General features: G+C 35.8%; 4 protein-coding genes across 4 annotated transcripts; 1 reads left to right on the forward strand and 3 right to left on the reverse strand.

Moving 5' to 3' along the window:
• Nucleotides 1-457: 457 nt before the first annotated feature.
• LOC132132363 (zona pellucida-like domain-containing protein 1) lies at nucleotides 458-7,710 on the reverse strand. The gene is made up of 11 exons (XM_059544736.1): nucleotides 7,691-7,710; nucleotides 4,325-4,428; nucleotides 3,770-3,996; nucleotides 3,164-3,348; nucleotides 2,713-2,785; nucleotides 2,497-2,594; nucleotides 2,304-2,384; nucleotides 1,610-1,781; nucleotides 1,377-1,485; nucleotides 718-741; nucleotides 458-609 (listed from the first exon to the last, which is right to left on the reverse strand). The coding sequence occupies exons 1-11, from the start codon at nucleotides 7,708-7,710 to the stop codon at nucleotides 458-460; spliced, it is 1,245 nt and encodes a 414-aa protein (XP_059400719.1).
• Nucleotides 7,501-8,374, reverse strand: LOC132132098 (histone H2B 3). The gene has a single exon (XM_059544353.1). It carries the CDS (start codon nucleotides 8,311-8,313, stop codon nucleotides 7,933-7,935), a length of 381 nt encoding a protein of 126 aa, XP_059400336.1. The 5' UTR covers nucleotides 8,314-8,374; the 3' UTR covers nucleotides 7,501-7,932.
• A 174-nt stretch (nucleotides 8,375-8,548) lies between these two features.
• Nucleotides 8,549-9,466, forward strand: LOC132132097 (histone H2A-like). The gene has a single exon (XM_059544352.1). It carries the CDS (start codon nucleotides 8,629-8,631, stop codon nucleotides 9,013-9,015), a length of 387 nt encoding a protein of 128 aa, XP_059400335.1. The 5' UTR covers nucleotides 8,549-8,628; the 3' UTR covers nucleotides 9,016-9,466.
• Nucleotides 9,467-11,924: 2,458 nt separating this feature from the next.
• On the reverse strand, nucleotides 11,925-16,939 carry LOC132132628 (zinc finger protein ZPR1-like). Its single transcript, XM_059545070.1, has 13 exons — nucleotides 16,689-16,939; nucleotides 16,444-16,605; nucleotides 14,938-15,028; nucleotides 14,772-14,842; nucleotides 14,376-14,462; nucleotides 14,135-14,257; nucleotides 13,910-14,036; nucleotides 13,629-13,699; nucleotides 13,432-13,521; nucleotides 13,231-13,341; nucleotides 13,050-13,139; nucleotides 12,787-12,852; nucleotides 11,925-12,618 (listed from the first exon to the last, which is right to left on the reverse strand). Exons 1-13 carry the CDS (start codon nucleotides 16,803-16,805, stop codon nucleotides 12,493-12,495), a joined length of 1,332 nt encoding a protein of 443 aa, XP_059401053.1. The 5' UTR covers nucleotides 16,806-16,939; the 3' UTR covers nucleotides 11,925-12,492.
• Nucleotides 16,940-17,486: the final 547 nt, after the last annotated feature.

Below are 17,486 nucleotides of genomic sequence, written 5' to 3' on the forward strand. Positions count from 1 at the left end.
CAAAAATAAAATCAAAATGTTAAAATATATATAATTTCATAACAAACACCAATCCATTAAGTCTAGTTTACAACCATAAATTAATATTTCTTAGTGTTGCTTTAATTGTTCGTGAAATTACAATAGCGAAATACTTTTTACAAGAGTGCCCTGTTACAGAAAACCAAAAATGCAGCTATATAAATGAAATATAGTTAAAATCATAATGTATGTTGGCATGCAAATAATTGTTGAATCGAATCCATTCAGTAGACTGTATTACTGTAAGGCACAGACCTATTTATAACTGGTTTTGTGACATTTTATGGCATCATCTACTCATCATCCCATTGCTGTCCTGTAAACCTTGGGCTCAACCAAACTACAGGTCTAAATGCAGAAGCCCTGTCTATGAGAACAACTTTCATGGTGATGAGAGAACCATCTCAGTGAAGAAGAATGGGATGTTTGAGAGCTGTCAGTGGAAGAAGCTTGATTTGTCTGCATTGAACTTGTCCTTGCGGATCTTGTAGATGAGCGCAGCCAGCATGATGACGCACAGGCCTCCGAATACCCCTGCTGCCACAGAGACGCCCACCACCACCTCATCCTGCTTCAGTTTCTTAGACACTGTGCAAACACAGACACGCCAAATTGACCCATTAAAAAAGGAAATGGATGACAACCCGTTTAGAAGATATCTCATTCACATTTAAAGAACAGAAAACAAGTGCATACCTGTAGCAACAGGTGCAAACGGTTCTATGGGATTATAAAAAGAAAAAAACTTCACATGAGTTCAAACACACTGCATTGTAATAAGTTAATATACTTAAAGAAATAATACATGTGCAAATGATATTAGAACATCTGTAAAGTTTATTTATCAGGGGTTCTGCAGGTTTAATGAAGGTAAAGTTTAATGAATTAATTAAACCAAAATAGGTCCCTGTGGTCTCATCACTTCTAATTTTACAAAAAAAAATAAATGAAAATTAAAACACCTTATTGTTTGAATATTTCTGCTCCCAACCACCATAATAATGGAAATAACTTAAAATTACTGTACCTTCTGACCATAAAATGAAAAATAATAAAATAATTCATCAACAGTATTTTTGTCTAAAAATCATTTTGCAATGTATTTTGCATCTCAAGTAAATGTATCTTGTTTATGTTTAGATATTTGTATTGGAAATACAAAAAAATCTGAAGAAGGTTTTTTGTTTTGTTTTTCAAGTGCATGCATGGCATTTATGAGATGAAGTCTTTCCGCTGTCATTTAAGAGCTTTTTAAGACTTTCTGTGGAAGGGTGAATTAAGACTTTTTAAGACCAGCAGAAACCCTGTTTCATGCACATTTGAATGATTTCTCTCAAACAGCTGGTTGCTCTTACCGTCCACTTTGGTGATGATTGGCCCAGAGATCACTGTGGCAACATCACTCACAGAGGTTCCCTGAGCTGACTGGACGGCCCTCCGCTTCCTTCCGGAAGTTGTGCAATTCTAATGCATGTATCATAAAATGCATTTAAATACACTTCAGTTAGATGATGGTGTATGTGGCCCTCTTGTGAAGTATATATTGAGGTTTTTATTAGCCATGTTACATATACGGTTGTGTTTATACCTGTCGTAAGGATCTACAGAAAGAGCTCTCGCAGAGCCTGGTGGCACAGTGCAGATAAAAGGTGGACACCGTCCTGTTTCTGTGCTCCACAAAGCGAAAAGTCTCGAACGAGAAGCGTGCCACCTGCTGTTCTCCATTCACACCCATTATGGTTTGTGGATCAAGGTTGCATCTGAGAATGACAGAGGATGCTGGGTAGTAACAGATCTGGATTACGCAATCAGATTCCAAAAATTAAGCGCTTAATTATATAAAACACTTATCTTCAGACTACAGTTTCTATTGTTTCAATACAAATGTATTCATCAATATTCAATACATAACAACATACAACAATGTAAAATATTTTCTATATTAATATAGAATATATATTAATATATTTTTCTATATTCATTTTTTAATATTACTTTTTTTATATGCTGTCAAATTGCAACGCCTAAAATGTTTCATGCAATAGATTATGTTATATTAACTATAATTTTCGTCTTGTAATTTGCAATCAGTTTGTATGTACACCCTGGATATAACGGAACTGTGGAATCACTTTTAGATGCATATTTGTATTTGAATCGTCCTCTAGCAATCATCTTTACTAAAGTTCAGATCAAATTCAAAAAGATGTGGTTTCAATATTAAAAGTGAAATATTAGTACAACAGTGAAACTGAGACAAAGATTTATGTTTTCACACATACCCGACAAACAGGTCAAATGATGTGTTGTTTCCTGGGTAAGGACTTGTGGTTGTATAGCATCGATCCAACAGAACGTTGAACCTTTATGGGGAGAATTAAATTAACAAAGTGATATATCAGCTTAATAATAATTTGCATCATATCATAGGCCACCTTATGATAAATAACATAATTCATAATAGTCTCAAAGTACCTCTCTGTGAGATTAGTTGCTCGGACTTCCACAAAAACCCTGGTTTTCAGCATGAGACCCGTTGGAGGCATGAAGAGACGAGTTGTATATGTGTAGTCCTTTGAGTCAGTGCAGAAAGACAGTTATGAACACATGCAGCTGGCCAGTTTCAATAACTCCCTTATGTTATTGTCAATAATGTGTTTTGCGAAACAGAGCCAAAGGAACATTTGATACCTCAAAAAGAACCATTCTCAGAGTGCTGATGAAACTACCATTATTGTCTTTAATTGCCAAACTCACTCCAGATCTGCAGAACAACACAGGTTTGTGTGTGAATGATTCGTAATTCATTTAGACTGAACACATTTCACATATCAAGACATACAGCGGAAGCCAAAAGTCTGAGATCACTGAAAACACTTTTATTTAGCATTTTTCTAATACATTTTTCTGCATTACAAATTCATAAAATTAGTATTTTTGTTTGATGCACGGAAGAACATCTGACCTTTTGTACAACATTCAGATGGTCACAAAGTTGCTTATTTGATTAGTGAACTTTTATTCTTCATTTCATTGTTTAATATGACTTTGTTTTTTTTTTGTTTTTTTGAACCATGAATCCCAGGTTTTTTAGTGCGGTCTCAGACTGTTGGACCTCACTGTTCATGTTCACTCCACTCACACACTGATCTCCGTGTTGTTGACCAAGTACTGCAGTGGGTATCTACAGGAAAAGAGGTATTTCATCTCCTGCTTGTAGGTGATGGTTCCAGCATTCAACTCCTGAGTATTGACCGCTCCAGAGATGTTCACAGACTGAACACTAGAGAAGTCTGAGAACAGCCCAGATCCAATCTCTTGGGTGATCTGTTAGATTACAAGAGATATACACCTTTAGAATATCAAAGAAACATATATACTGCAAGGCAACTTCAGATAAACCAAAACATTTACTGCAACAGAAATTGGGTTGGGATTGACTAATTAAGTATATCTTAAGTATTTTTTTTTATTTTTTCCAGGTCAGAATAAAAGGAAAACAGACTATAAAAAGCATAAAAGTAATTAATTTAACAACATATGCAATTAATAGTAATTTCCCAAATATAGATAGACAATAACATTTAACCTTTTAAATATGAAAATAGCCTTCTATGTATGTATGTATGTATGTATGTATGTGTGTGTGTGTGTGTGTGTGTGTGTGTAATGTATTATTGTATAAAAGTATTATGATTTATTATGACACCTATTATTTTTATTACATTTGCTGTAAAATGTCTCATACCGTCAGCTTATTGGAGCAGACAGATATGTACGGTTCAGTTATGTAGAACTGGAATTTCACAACAGGTGGGTCGACGGTCCAGTCAGCGGTTCCTCTGCACTCAGGTTTGCCGAACTGACCATTAAGAGCCACCGTCGATTCATTGTATCCATAGAAGTACATGGGGCACAGCAAAATCAGCAAATCCATCCTGTTTGTGCCACACACAACTGTGATATCAGAGCTGTCTGTAAAAAAAATACAAATAAATAAATAAAACAGTTGTCACAGTAACCTCTTATGAAGTTTATTGCTTGTAAATCTTTGGTATGGAAATATATGATGCTCTTTTTATGCTGCTAGGACATTTAAAACCACATGAACCATAACTAAAAGGAGGACACATCATTAAAATAATACTTCATGTTAAAGAAAACACACTCCTCAAATTGCTGGGCGGTCTTGGCTTCCTTTGTGGTTCCAAAGGAAATGAAAGGTGAGATCCTGAAGAGTGAATTAAGGATGTATAAAGAGGAAGAGGAGAAGAGGAGAGGACATATGAATGCGTTGACTGACCCGGGTCTCTGAATGTTGGGTGGGTGAGGCAGGGACTCTGAGCCTCTGACTGGAGAATCAGGACGAGCTGACACACTAGGAGGAACGGCCACATGATGCTCTGGCTGCAGGGAAAATCCCACACATCATCACATTATCACCTTGACCTTGATTCACTCAAAAACACATTTAAAAGCAAAAACACCTACTTACAATCTGATCACGCAGGCTTTCTGTTCTGTGTTCAGGTTTCACCAACAAGCACTGAATGCAGCAATTCAATTCAAATGGCACTGGTCACACGTTTTTAGATTTTGATGAAGGCGAGCACTAACAAAGGACATCTGACTCCTGTTTTAAACAACATAAAAATACATATAAAGTATTAGAAAAAAAGTCACCCTATGTAATATATTCCTCGTTTATCATATTGATTTAAATATGATAATCTTGTACATATTGATATAAATATGCAATATATATATATATTACATTTCTTGTTATTTACATTATGATGGGCACTAAACATTACGTCAAGATTTCTTAAACTGGGAATGGTAAAGGAACTACGGGGGGTTTGTGAGTTTAATTAAAAGCGAATAATTAAATTATAAAAATATAAAAATTAAAATAAATCATTTAAATATAACAACAATCAAGATAAAACACAAACAAAATAATAATAATAATTTGTTTACCTACATGTTATGTGACCATTAACCAAATCAGAGATCAGTGAACTTCAAAAATGTTATACTAAATTATTAATGTACCTTAAAATCTGTCAGTGGAAGAAATGCAAATACGTAACTAAATCTAATTTTACACAATTTGAAAATAAACAAAAACTTAAATAAACATACAAAATAAATAGCATCAATATTAGGACTTAAATTCAGACTAGAACTTAAATCATAAAGATGTATGTATTACCTTGGTCACCTTCTCTCTTTTTGCTGTCTGTCTCTCTGTGTTTATGATGATATATCTATTTATACTGGCTCCTTTCTAGCTGTGAGGGAGGGCACCAGAAACACAACGGGATTATGAGAAAAAAAGAGACTCCAGAGGAGGAACACGAGGAGTTTTAAGAAGATCATTGTAAGTTCAGTGTCAAGTAACATGTCTGGAATACTAGGAGATCTTGCTGCTCATATAGCATTAACATGGCTTTTGCATAGAGTTATATTCTATAAATGCATTATATCACTGTGTATCAGGCTGCACTTAACTGTGTCATTATAACAAAGCAATAAGTAACAAATATGTCCTCTTGAAGACTAAAGATGGTCAAGTTATAAAACAGGACTTAATGAAACACATGGTCTATTCTACATTATGTCACACTAATAAAGTCTATTCTAACAGATTTATGGTTCATTTGTTGAAGAAAATGCCTTGTTATAAATTACATTTCTATAATAAAATTAAATGATTTATTTTTATTATAGAACAAAATAGTAATACAGTAAATAACTGGTTGAGAATAATTATACACATCTTCTTTTCTCAAAAGGACGATGAAATCCGGTCCAAAAATTAAATAACCTGTATTGCAATTTCAGAGCTCTGAACTATTATATTTTATGTATTGAAAGAAACAAAGAGCATCATAATACCTTCCTAAAACCGACAATAAAAGCAGTATAAGTTGTCTAAACTATTCATATGGTTTTTCATAAAATACACGCACATAATATACGTTTTTAGTTTATGTGGTTTCAGGTATGCAGTCTTCGTGAGAAAAGATCTCGTCACCTCATCGTTTTCTAGAATTAGATATCACACCCTTTCAGACAAAGCATGTCATCATCAGAGCATTATTTCAACAAAGAGAGCCCCTCTTAAAACTACACGGGAAAGGAACAACGATCATGACCTTCTAAGACACTGTCCATCTGGTTCCTTACTCAAACTGGTTAATTTCTAAACCTCTGGACCAGCCAACCTGGGCCCTAATTCAATATATATATATATATATATATATATATATATATATATAAGAGTGATGCATAAATATCCTACATCTGCAGGACCTCGTTTAATGCTGTGGTAAACCACCAATCTATTCACTCATCTATTCAGATTCACTGAATTGTCATTTGATAAATAATATCATGAAAATATCCATAGGTTATTATATTCCTCGAGTAATTTACCCATTTGTATATACTTGATTACTTGATGTGCACCATATGCATTCATTCAAGGCCAAATGTCACAACATTGTCATGTTGCCTTATTCTCTCTGTCTGCCTGCAGGGACGTCATGATCCAATCATCTCCCTCTATTATATGTCCCAGTAACACAAGCTGGGTGAAATCACAGGAAACAAATCATACAATAAGTAACCAGAGAATTCTTCATTACTTTTAAGTAATCTGTTTTAAAGTCATCCCTTACTAAAAATTTACCGTGGTTTTATGGTAACCATGTTTTTTGGTGTACTGATTACTGTTTGTATAACCACTGTTTTACTACAAATACCATGGTTAATTTGTGTTTACCATGTTTAGTAACCATGGTTTTTGGTTTTAACTGTAGTAAAGCCATGGTTCATTTTCATAAGTTTTCTGAGTTAAATCTGCTCTGAAGTGTCTCTGTGTGTGTAAAGTTGTTTGTAAAAACACAATAACACTCAAGTATGCCAGCACAGACCCACCTCAGTCCCTAATTCAAAGGTGGATCAGAGGAGCATTATTAAGCGGTGTTGTTTTGGCAGAGACTATTTCATGAAGACTAAATGTAGTACACATAAATAAATTCATATTGAAAATGTTAATTTAATACAGTGTTCGGTGAATTACCTGCACTAATCTGTAAAGACGTTTTAAATGAAACACTATTGTTTTATTTTATGTTTGATTGGTAAATCTATAATGAAGTCATGAATACTGAGTGTTTGTTTTGTTCATTTATCCTCCAATAATCGTGCAGCCTTCGTTCCTGTTGCTATGGTTACCTCCTCTGGCGAGTTCTGCTCGAGAGCCCAGCAGTGCACGTGTAAACATTCGTAGATCCGGCAACGTCGTTTAAAAACGCATCTAACGAAAGCATACTTCGAATAAATAATACTGTAATAAAAGTACCTTTCTATAAATATTCGGCTTTATGTCGCCACTTTCGTTCGCGGCAGGCGTCATTTATGTCATAGTAATAAGCTACACATTACAAGGCAGGGAAACTCTCAAATCTGTTTGTAGTTACCATTAACCAGTGTATTTATTTGTGGTCAATGACAGGTTCATTATGAAGACACATTCGGGCATAAGACTTTTTTTTCAGTATGAATACAGTACAGCCATTTTTGTCAACAAGAAATGAATAAAAACCAAAGCCACAGTGTTTTCCTCCAGTAACTTGAGTTTACAGCCACATGAGCTCACAAATGACGACCATATGCCATGATAGTACAGTACAAGTGTTCAGCCGTGCAAATACGATCTAACAGGAACACCTCAGGTGAATGTTGGTGTTACATATGGAAATCACTGTGTTTGCTCTTCAAGAGCTGCTTTTGCTCAAGATGTATCAGGGTCCCTCGTGCGGATATCAAACAACAGTGGATGGTTTCGTCTTCCATCATTAGGGATAGAGTCCAGTCCGTCTTGTTTGTAACGTTACACTTTCACTTGGAGCTGGTGTATTTGGTCACGGCCTTTGTGCCCTCGGACACGGCGTGTTTGGCCAGCTCTCCCGGCAGGAGCAGGCGCACGGCCGTCTGGATCTCCCGGGATGTGATAGTGGAGCGCTTGTTGTAATGCGCCAGGCGCGAGGCTTCTCCCGCGATGCGCTCGAAGATGTCGTTAACGAACGAGTTCATAATGCCCATCGCCTTTGAGGAGATACCAGTGTCCGGGTGCACTTGTTTCAGTACTTTGTACACGTAAATGGCATAACTCTCTTTTCTGGTCTTACGCCTTTTCTTATCCCCCTTCTTCTGGGTCTTGGTGACAGCTTTTTTAGACCCCTTTTTGGGAGCGGGAGCTGATTTCGCAGGTTCAGGCATTGTGTCGGATTTTCACAAAAGCTCAACTGTCACAGGATCGTTAACCTGCTGCGCACAATTTTGCCCGTTATTTATAGAGTCGGTATGCAAATTAGAGCGAGCAAAGTCTCGGTTTTGATAGGATGACTTTCCAACGTCATGGACTGAAATTCAAGCGGCGATTGGTTGGTTGTTTTAGAGTGAAACCATCCAGTCAGAGCACACGTCCGGGTATAAATACCAATCCCTGCTTACATCATAAACGAAAGTACATTGGACCAGCCACGTTAAACGGGACACTACTCTCTAAACAGGCGGTTCCTTTGTTGTCAAAACATGTCTGGAAGAGGTAAAACCGGTGGGAAGGCCCGCGCAAAAGCCAAGTCTCGTTCATCCAGAGCTGGACTTCAGTTTCCAGTCGGACGTGTACACAGATTATTACGCAAGGGAAATTACGCCGAGCGCGTAGGCGCAGGAGCCCCCGTGTATTTGGCCGCTGTCCTGGAATACCTAACGGCTGAGATCCTCGAGCTAGCAGGAAACGCCGCCCGAGACAACAAGAAAACAAGAATCATCCCCCGTCACCTGCAGCTGGCTGTCCGCAACGACGAAGAGCTCAACAAGCTTTTAGGCGGTGTTACCATCGCCCAGGGCGGAGTGCTTCCAAACATCCAGGCAGTGCTGCTGCCCAAGAAAACCGAGAAGCCAGCCAAGAGCAAGTAACGGGGCTTTGCGATCCTGGACAATGACACGAACGCAGCTCCGCTACTTTGAATCCAAGTGATGTTACGTTCCCTACTTCACCTTATATTGTGTATGTTTTAATGAAGATGACAGCTGCATCTTGTAAACTTTGATTTATTTTTTTGGTGTTGGTAATTGTTCTTTTGGACAGACGTACTCTCTCACACAGGATGAGATCTACACCATCACAAGGCTATATATAGCTTTGGGACATTTAACCTGCCATCACGGTGGACTATCCTTACGGAGAAAGAGAAAAAAAACCTCCATTTGTGAGGCGAATGTCCATTAGAATTCCATCGTATATGGACCAATGCTGGTTACATTTTATTTATCACTGCTTTAAATTACATGCAAGTCATGTCTTTTATCTGCTGTTCAAGTGCTTATGTTTCAATAAATGTTAAGTGCCAGTGGAGGGCACAGAGAACCCGTGATTCATAGTTTTTTTCTCTAAGTTGCATGACTTGAATTGTCTAAAAGAGAAGCTCTAATTAGAAGTGTGCTACATTTAAGGCACAGTTTGTATTTTTAACATTAAGCTTCCTCTAAAAATAGAAATGCATTAATATGGCAATTTTATGAACTGAATATTTAGACAATTTAAAGTGCACATGAAGGGGTCCCCTCTCTTATGGCCACCACCATGCTGACATCACATGACATGCCACATAATCAATTAAATTTGCATAATTTAAACAACCAATATGCTGAACAAATGAGCCATTATTGTGCCTAAAAGCAAAATTCAAAGAGAACGCAAAGAGAAAAAAAACTAACAATAAATATAGGTGCAAGCAGCGATTACCGGGGTTCAAGCACATTAAGGCATTTAAGATGTATGGATGACAGTAAAACACAGACACTGAAATTAAATGATTAAATTAGTATATTAATACTCAATAAGCATGCTTAAACACACACACGCAGAGACACAAACATATACAGACATACATGCACACACATTTTGTTGCAGATATAGATATTTGACATTAATGATAGGTGACAATACTTACTGCAATCCTTCTCTTTTTATGAGTTTATATGTCATTTTCAGGTTTCACTGTAATCATAATCTGGCATAATTGTAAAAATGTCTGTATGAACAATATAGTAAGCTATGGCTAAATGTGATTTTACATTTTAAATGTGATTTTATAATGTCTAAGCATGAATCCATCAAACCTATGAACAGTACAGTTTTAGTGCATTTAATGAGACCATTAGTTGTCTTTTGCTGCTATCAAGTGGTTATGAATGCAATTTCTCATACAACATTGTGTTTAACCTTTATAACTATTACAGTGTTATTTTTTGCCCAATTTCTCTTATATTTTGCATACTTATTTAGAATGAAATTATGCATCATTTTACACAGTTTTGAGAAACATTGTGGGCTTCCTTTTAGGATTATAGGCCTTTAGATACACAATGTAAAGAACACAATGTGAAGAACATATGCCCAAATTCAAATGGTCAACATTTTTTGATAATATTTGACCTAGAGTCTAGAGAATAGTACTGCACTGATTTTGAGTAAAAAAAAAAAAACATGACTACAGTAGTTCAATAGTTCATGTAGTTTTATTAAAAATAATCTCAACTATTTAATGAACAGTATGATTGATAGCAATGGTCCCAGAGACAAAGTTGTTCAGATTGAGGAGATCTTTCATATGATATCTAGTGTTTGTGTGAATATATGTACGTTCTACAATATCAAGTCATTTTCTATATAAATCTTGTGATTTTGAGGCCATTTTTACTGTTATAGTGCCACCTATGGTCCGATCTCCATGAATTCTTAGATGATTGTTAAGATTTTTCATGTTTTCACCGAGTATCAAAATTGAGTTGAGTTTTTGTTTATGTTTTAGAGTCTGTTGAGTATATTTGGCCATGCCCCTTTGCGAATATATTTGTGAACAATTAACGAACGATTTGATTGACAGCAATGATTCTTAAGGCAAAATTGTGCATTTTGAAGAGATCTATTGAATGATATGCATACTGTGTGGATATGTGAAACAACATGGTTACAGATCCAAAAAACTCGTTAGCACCAACTAGCGGCTGATTTCTTTCAAAATTCTTACAGACTTTTAGGGCCATGAATCGAACATGCCCACCAAGTTTCATTACGATTGAGCTCCGTTAACCTTGTTTAATTGTTTGGCCAATAGTGGCCATGTTTTTTTGAGATATGCAAATGTCCTTATAGAAACTTATGCCACTTTGGACAAAGATGCTGCATACCAATTTTCAAGCCGATAGGACCAATGGTTGCCTAGTTATAGCTGAATTAGTTATTATAGCGCCCCCAAGTGGCATACTTGCACAATTTTTTTTTATTATTTGACTGAAGATTGAGCTCATACACGTGTAGCTACTGTAGTTGGGTAAAGATGTCTCATTCTGTTCAAGAGTTTTGCTTCAATTAACATTAGGTTAACGTTAGCATAGACGCTTTTTGGCGGACTCCTTCGTGGAAAAATCGAAATTTCAACTTTTTTTGATAACTATTGATATTCAGTGTCCAGAGAATATTTCTAGAGTGGTTTGGTTCCAATCAGGGGAAAACCAAGGACTAGTTCGCAAAAGTAGGTTTGGTATATAGGTAAATTTTACAGAAAAACTAGTATTATACACTTTTGTTCGTGCTGACCCAAGGATTGCAACGATGTAAAGTTTTTGAGTCTACGTTAAACGATTTACGAGCTATGGCCAAAATGTCTAAAATTGGCCCCCCTTTGGCCTGTGCTATGGCTTTGTTGACTGCTATTTTTCTGACACCCACCAAATGGTGCCATTTATCATTCAGGATTAACAATATTATAGAATGAATAATTAACTAATTAGAAAAACAAAATAAACACTAAAGAGCCTGATAATGTAAACAAAATTTATTATAAGTTGCATTAGGGTTTGATGTAATGCTGAAGCCATTTTTAATTAGATATTTCACTCAACTCAAAGTGTAAACAGTTCAGCATTATACTTATACTATACTGTTTTATAGTACAAACATAACTCTTATTATATTACAGCCTTTATAAGTCAGTCCAATTACATGAAAATGTGTCCAAGGAATTCACATCCAGTTTGCTTAAGACTACTTTACTAAGTGTCTGTAGTTTAAGTACTTCAAAAACTTTGTAACAATTTTGTTGTAATACTGGTTATTAACACAAGAGCTCAATAATCAAAATGACCAAAACTTATAACTTAAACATTTTGTCATACACAGCAAGGAAATTCTTCACCTTGCACTTATTCAAGCCAAAATATATATATTTTTTTCCTTTTCAAATCATAACGCTGCCTTTAAAAGACATAATGGTTTTCAGAAGTGCTTATTGCGTGATATATTACAATAAATGTAAAAGCGAATTAAACAATGTTATATAATTGCTTTGACAGAATTTGTCATAACATAATTTCCATTTTTCTCTAACTTTAAGCCATTTTCTCTGCGTACCCTTCTGTTTTCATGTCATTCAGCCCCAAGTCTTCATTCTGCTCAAAGGTTCTTGTGTACTTCTCAATCTTCATTTCTGGATCTGGATCTGGTGCATAAACATTCTGCAAAAAAGGTGTGAATGGTTAGCCTTCAGATAAAAATAACAACATACATATTTTTAAATATTTAATATCAAACAGATTCAAAACAAATCTTACACTTAACCATGAGTTATTAAAATAAGATCCTTTAAATAAAGTAAAAAAAAAAAAACCTTGCTCCTAGCTCACCTGAAGATAGCTATTTCCTGCGGCATCATCCAGGATAATGTGCACATCCATTTCCCCTGCCATTATCTAAGAAGCATTTTGTAAATACAACACATCAAGATTCCAGAAAAATATGTAATAAATAAAAAATAAAGTATATAAAAATGTATCTACATTCTTCAGTAGTTTTATATTTATTATTTTTTTTAATTATACCATATTGAGAATGTTGTCATTGCTTTTAACAGAAAGGAACATTAACCAAAATGTAATAGATTTCAAACCTTGTCAATCTTTTGCCCAAATAGTTCCAGTTTCTCAGCTCTATCTGCTGTAGAGCTGTCTCCACACATGAAAGGGTTTTTTGAAACAATCTAAAATAAGCATAAAAGCATTTCTTAAAAAGCATAAAAGGATCTGTTTGTTGAAAACAACAAACACTGTTAGCTGGGCTTTAGTTCCTACCAGGTCTTTGATGTCCTTGAGAAGTCCTTCCAGCGTAGTGAACTTCCCTCCGAGAGCTGCCATCCCAAACTCAAACTCCAGCTCAGGAATTAACACGCTACACGTCTCTGACTGAAACACACGTACATGTATTAATAACGATACTTATGACAATAAAAGAAAAACATGTTTCCAAAAAAAAAAAAAAAAGCATGAATCCACCTTCAGCAGGTCTCTGGACATATCTGATGGGTCGGTTAAGTGGAGTGTTATTCTGGTTCCCAGCTCTTCTGTGGCTCCTCCAGATTTCACCTATTTAATGATGTCATTCGAAAACAATACATGATAAGGAAACAGCAAAAAATGTATATCTAAACTAAATAGCAGTATAATTCAGAAGTATAGTTCATTATTCCCACCTCATTGGTGCGATGTCCACAGCTGTCACAATTAGTGGCCATTATAATGACCTCTTTAAAGTGTGGAATTTCTGCAGTTGGGTTAAGAGGTCTACTTTCTTTAAATAAAGACACACAACAGTTTCACAACCATTTCTCTAAGCAGCATTTTTATACAGCTTTATTTCCACGAATGCTTATATGTATCATATTAAATTTTCCACTGCTAATTTTCGCCACACCTAAAACAAACTGGTAAAGTAGGATAAATATATAATTTTCTAGCATACTTTAAAGGATACGAACAAGCTTCATGTTTGTATTGGCTGGGGCGTTGCATTCTGGGCAGTTAGTGTTGAACACTAATACCTCATTTCTCATTGCATCTAGATCATTGGCAGGCTTTTCAGCATTTTCTTCTTCCTCTGCCTTTAAAAGAGAAGAGAAGAAAAAGTTGAAGAGACTGAGATCTTGTCGTTCTCCACACACAGCTGAAGTCAACAGCAGATGCTGTAGCAGCGTCTCACCTCTATTCCTAGTGCAGCGTTTTGTTCAGGCGTCCTTTTGTAATGTGTGACAGTGAGAGCCATGTCTTTCTGAGGCGCAAATGGGTTCTCAATAAAACTGTTCCCTGATGGATCATCAATAATCTGTTGATAGAAATCTAATTAGTTATTAGTTAGTTCTAACTTGATAAACTAGCAACAGTGTTTATTCTTTTGTAAGTTGCATTGAATCTTTCTGCAGTTTACTATCTGCAAGACTTACTAATGTGAATTCCTCTTCTACTTCTTTAAGTCTTTTCAACTTCTGGATAAATTCCTCTATTTTTTCAGCTACAGCTGGATCTGTTGACTGAAATGTAGAAAGGAACAGATTCACATAAACAGAACTCTACTCATCTATTATTTCAATTATTATAATTGATATTATATATATAAAAAAAAAGTTATTTGAAACAGTAAAGCAGACTCCATACTTGCATTTAAAATGCTTTCTATGTATATAAAAACACTTGTATTTTTTAATTGGATAGATGCACCAAAATTAAACTAATCTTTAACCAGTATACATATATAATGTATGCTTTTGCATCATACATTATAGTTTTCTGTCATAACTTTCTCAAATTTGTGAAACTCATTGAACAAATAAAACACACACCTTTCTAACAGGTTGGTCTTGTTCTAAACCCGCCACTGCTCTGTCCAGAAGGCCCTCGATTGTCGACAAAGCTAAACAATCAGAAAGAAGACAATTATTGATCAAACTGCTTTTGAATATTATTCTGACTTGGACTTTAGTTAGAGGTCAAAGTGGAAAAACTTACAGCCCTTCTGTGTGAAAGCAGGAATTTCGAAATCAAGTTGGGGAATTCTGGTGGATGCACTGTCAGACTTCACAACTTCTCGGTTCATGTCCTGCACAAAAGAAAAACTATTTGCTTATTCCTGAAAGCAACTTCGAATGTGGCAACATGACAAATGATCAAAAAATACATTTTCAGTCCCTCCAGGATTTTGCGATCTCAATCACGTGACACTGATATACACACTGCTGAGAGATACAGTGTGAAGAAAGCAGACGAATTCGCAACAGAATCAACATCTCCGTTTAATCTTGTGAGAAGTATTCAAATTCAGCGCAGAACTCTGTTAAAGCTACAGATATCAGAACACTGATGTGGAAAGCAGGAAAAACATTGTTTAATAATCACAAATCTCCAACACCGTTCACCATTGATTTAACATAGTAAAACTACAGGAACAGCTTGTGGCAGAAATGGTCTAATGTTTTTGAGTGTTTTTAAATGCTTCACACAACTTTTCCCAGCACTTCAAAGCTTTAAGTATTACCGAATTTGAAAGTTATTTTTAATGTGATGATATTTATTCATCCTTCATAGGTTTTCCCATGTATAAAACTAAAAGTTTCATAATGTAGGAAAGCAAACAATTGTTTAAAAATATATTAAATTAACACTTGTAGATGGCTACAGAGGAGTACTTCTAAGCCATTTCCACTCCCTGATATATGCATGTATGTATGTATGTATGTGTGTGTGTGTATATGTGTATAATAATATTTAGACTTTATGAATGCCAGTATTAAATGTACAATTTATCAGATGTAATATATTTATTACATGTGTAAGACGTCTACTAAAGATCTGGGAATCATCTGCTGTGTACTCTGATAAACGTCTCAGCAGTTTTACATGCATTCTAATAAATGTCTATTTGACATCTGACAGGAAACATCTTAGAAACGTGCTGCAGATGAACAAGCACTCTTAAAGTACATCTTGCATATGTAAATGCATACATTAGATGTCTCCAATGGAGTGCTTTACTGTCAGGTGTTGGTGGTGCCACCTTCTGTAATTCAATGGCACTGCTGCTGGTGTCGTCGTCAAACGTTAGTCTGGAGCCCTACGGTGGCTCTCGAAGTCAGAGAAGTCATAACGGTGTTAGAAGAATTTTGTCTGTGGTACATTTTAACTGATAAACTATAAGAAATGCCGCAAATATCACCGCGAATTTTGAGAAAAGCCGCAGCAAAATCAGTCATTTTAGGCCGCAAAAAAAAAAAAGAACTCTGCGAAATCCTGGAGGGACTGAATTAGGGCTGCTCCGATCACGATCGGCCGATCGTCAATGCGCATCTCGTCAGTAAAGCCGGTTCTCTAATCAGCGGTAAATTGCCTCAGGTGCGTGATTTCACATAGAGCAGCTGTTACTACACAGAGCCGTTGTTAACTGAGAAGATGCGCATAACGATCGGAGCAGCCCTAGACTGAATACAGCATCTACCACACTTCAACAGTGATGCATACCTCTTTGGTCTTCACTTGTAAGGTGTAAAGTACACCCTGCTCTTGTATCCGACCAGCAGACTGGATTTCTGTGTTGGTCGAGTTACAGTGTGGACATGAGAAAGAACTGATGATGATTTCTTTGAAGAAAGGGATCTTAGTAAACAGTAGACGAGTACTTCCCTAGACAAAACATAAGATTGACATTGTTTTACTAGTTTAAAAAAATATATGTATTACTTTAATAATAATATTTTGATATTTACATTTTCATAACAGTTCATGCACAAACTCTCGATCACTGTAGTCTGCTGATCTTCATCTTCTGCATTAATGTCCTTAAAAACCCCGCCGCGAACTCGTTCCTCCTCAATTACTGACATCTCGTCAGGTAACGTTACTGTAGATGAAAAATACCGACACTCTCTGGTTCCCTGGTAGAAGCGGTTAGTTGAGTGGCGTTCTGATAGAAGGTTCCAGCTGCTTTCGCACGTTTTTTTGTGCGCGCTTGAATCACCCCCGGGTCAGATCAGCTTCGCAAAACATGTCAAAATAAAAGTCTCGACTAAACATCTGACTAGTGCATCAAGGTGCTGTTTTGCGTTAGATTTATTAGTTTCATGTATCTCGTTTCATATGCTTATATTTATATTACATTCAAATACAGTACAGCAACAACGGTAACTTAACAAAGCGAGTAGTTAAACAAAATGGCAGTATCAACCTCATATATGGCTTTTTTTTTACAGTGCCCTATATATACAGCATATAATGCAAAGAGTAGGTATGTGCATTCGCATACTCAAAATAACCACTGACAAAAACTATAATATGTGCAATATTTGAAGTAATTTTCTGTCGTCGTTTGTTTTAAATCATCAGCCACTAGATGGCGCTCCCTCAGTTCACTTGTAAACTCCGTTTTTTATACATAAATTCTTTATTCTCAGTGATAACAACCACAATGTAAAAAATCACATCTGTCATTAATTAAAACAAGGCTTTAAGGATTTTACATTGATTTGACCACATAATTCATGTGAAAAAATCTTAAGTTGAAACTT

The sequence above is a fragment of the Carassius carassius genome, chromosome 49 (genome assembly GCF_963082965.1).
Source record: "Carassius carassius chromosome 49, fCarCar2.1, whole genome shotgun sequence".
Classification (NCBI taxonomy): Eukaryota; Metazoa; Chordata; class Actinopteri; order Cypriniformes; family Cyprinidae; genus Carassius; species Carassius carassius.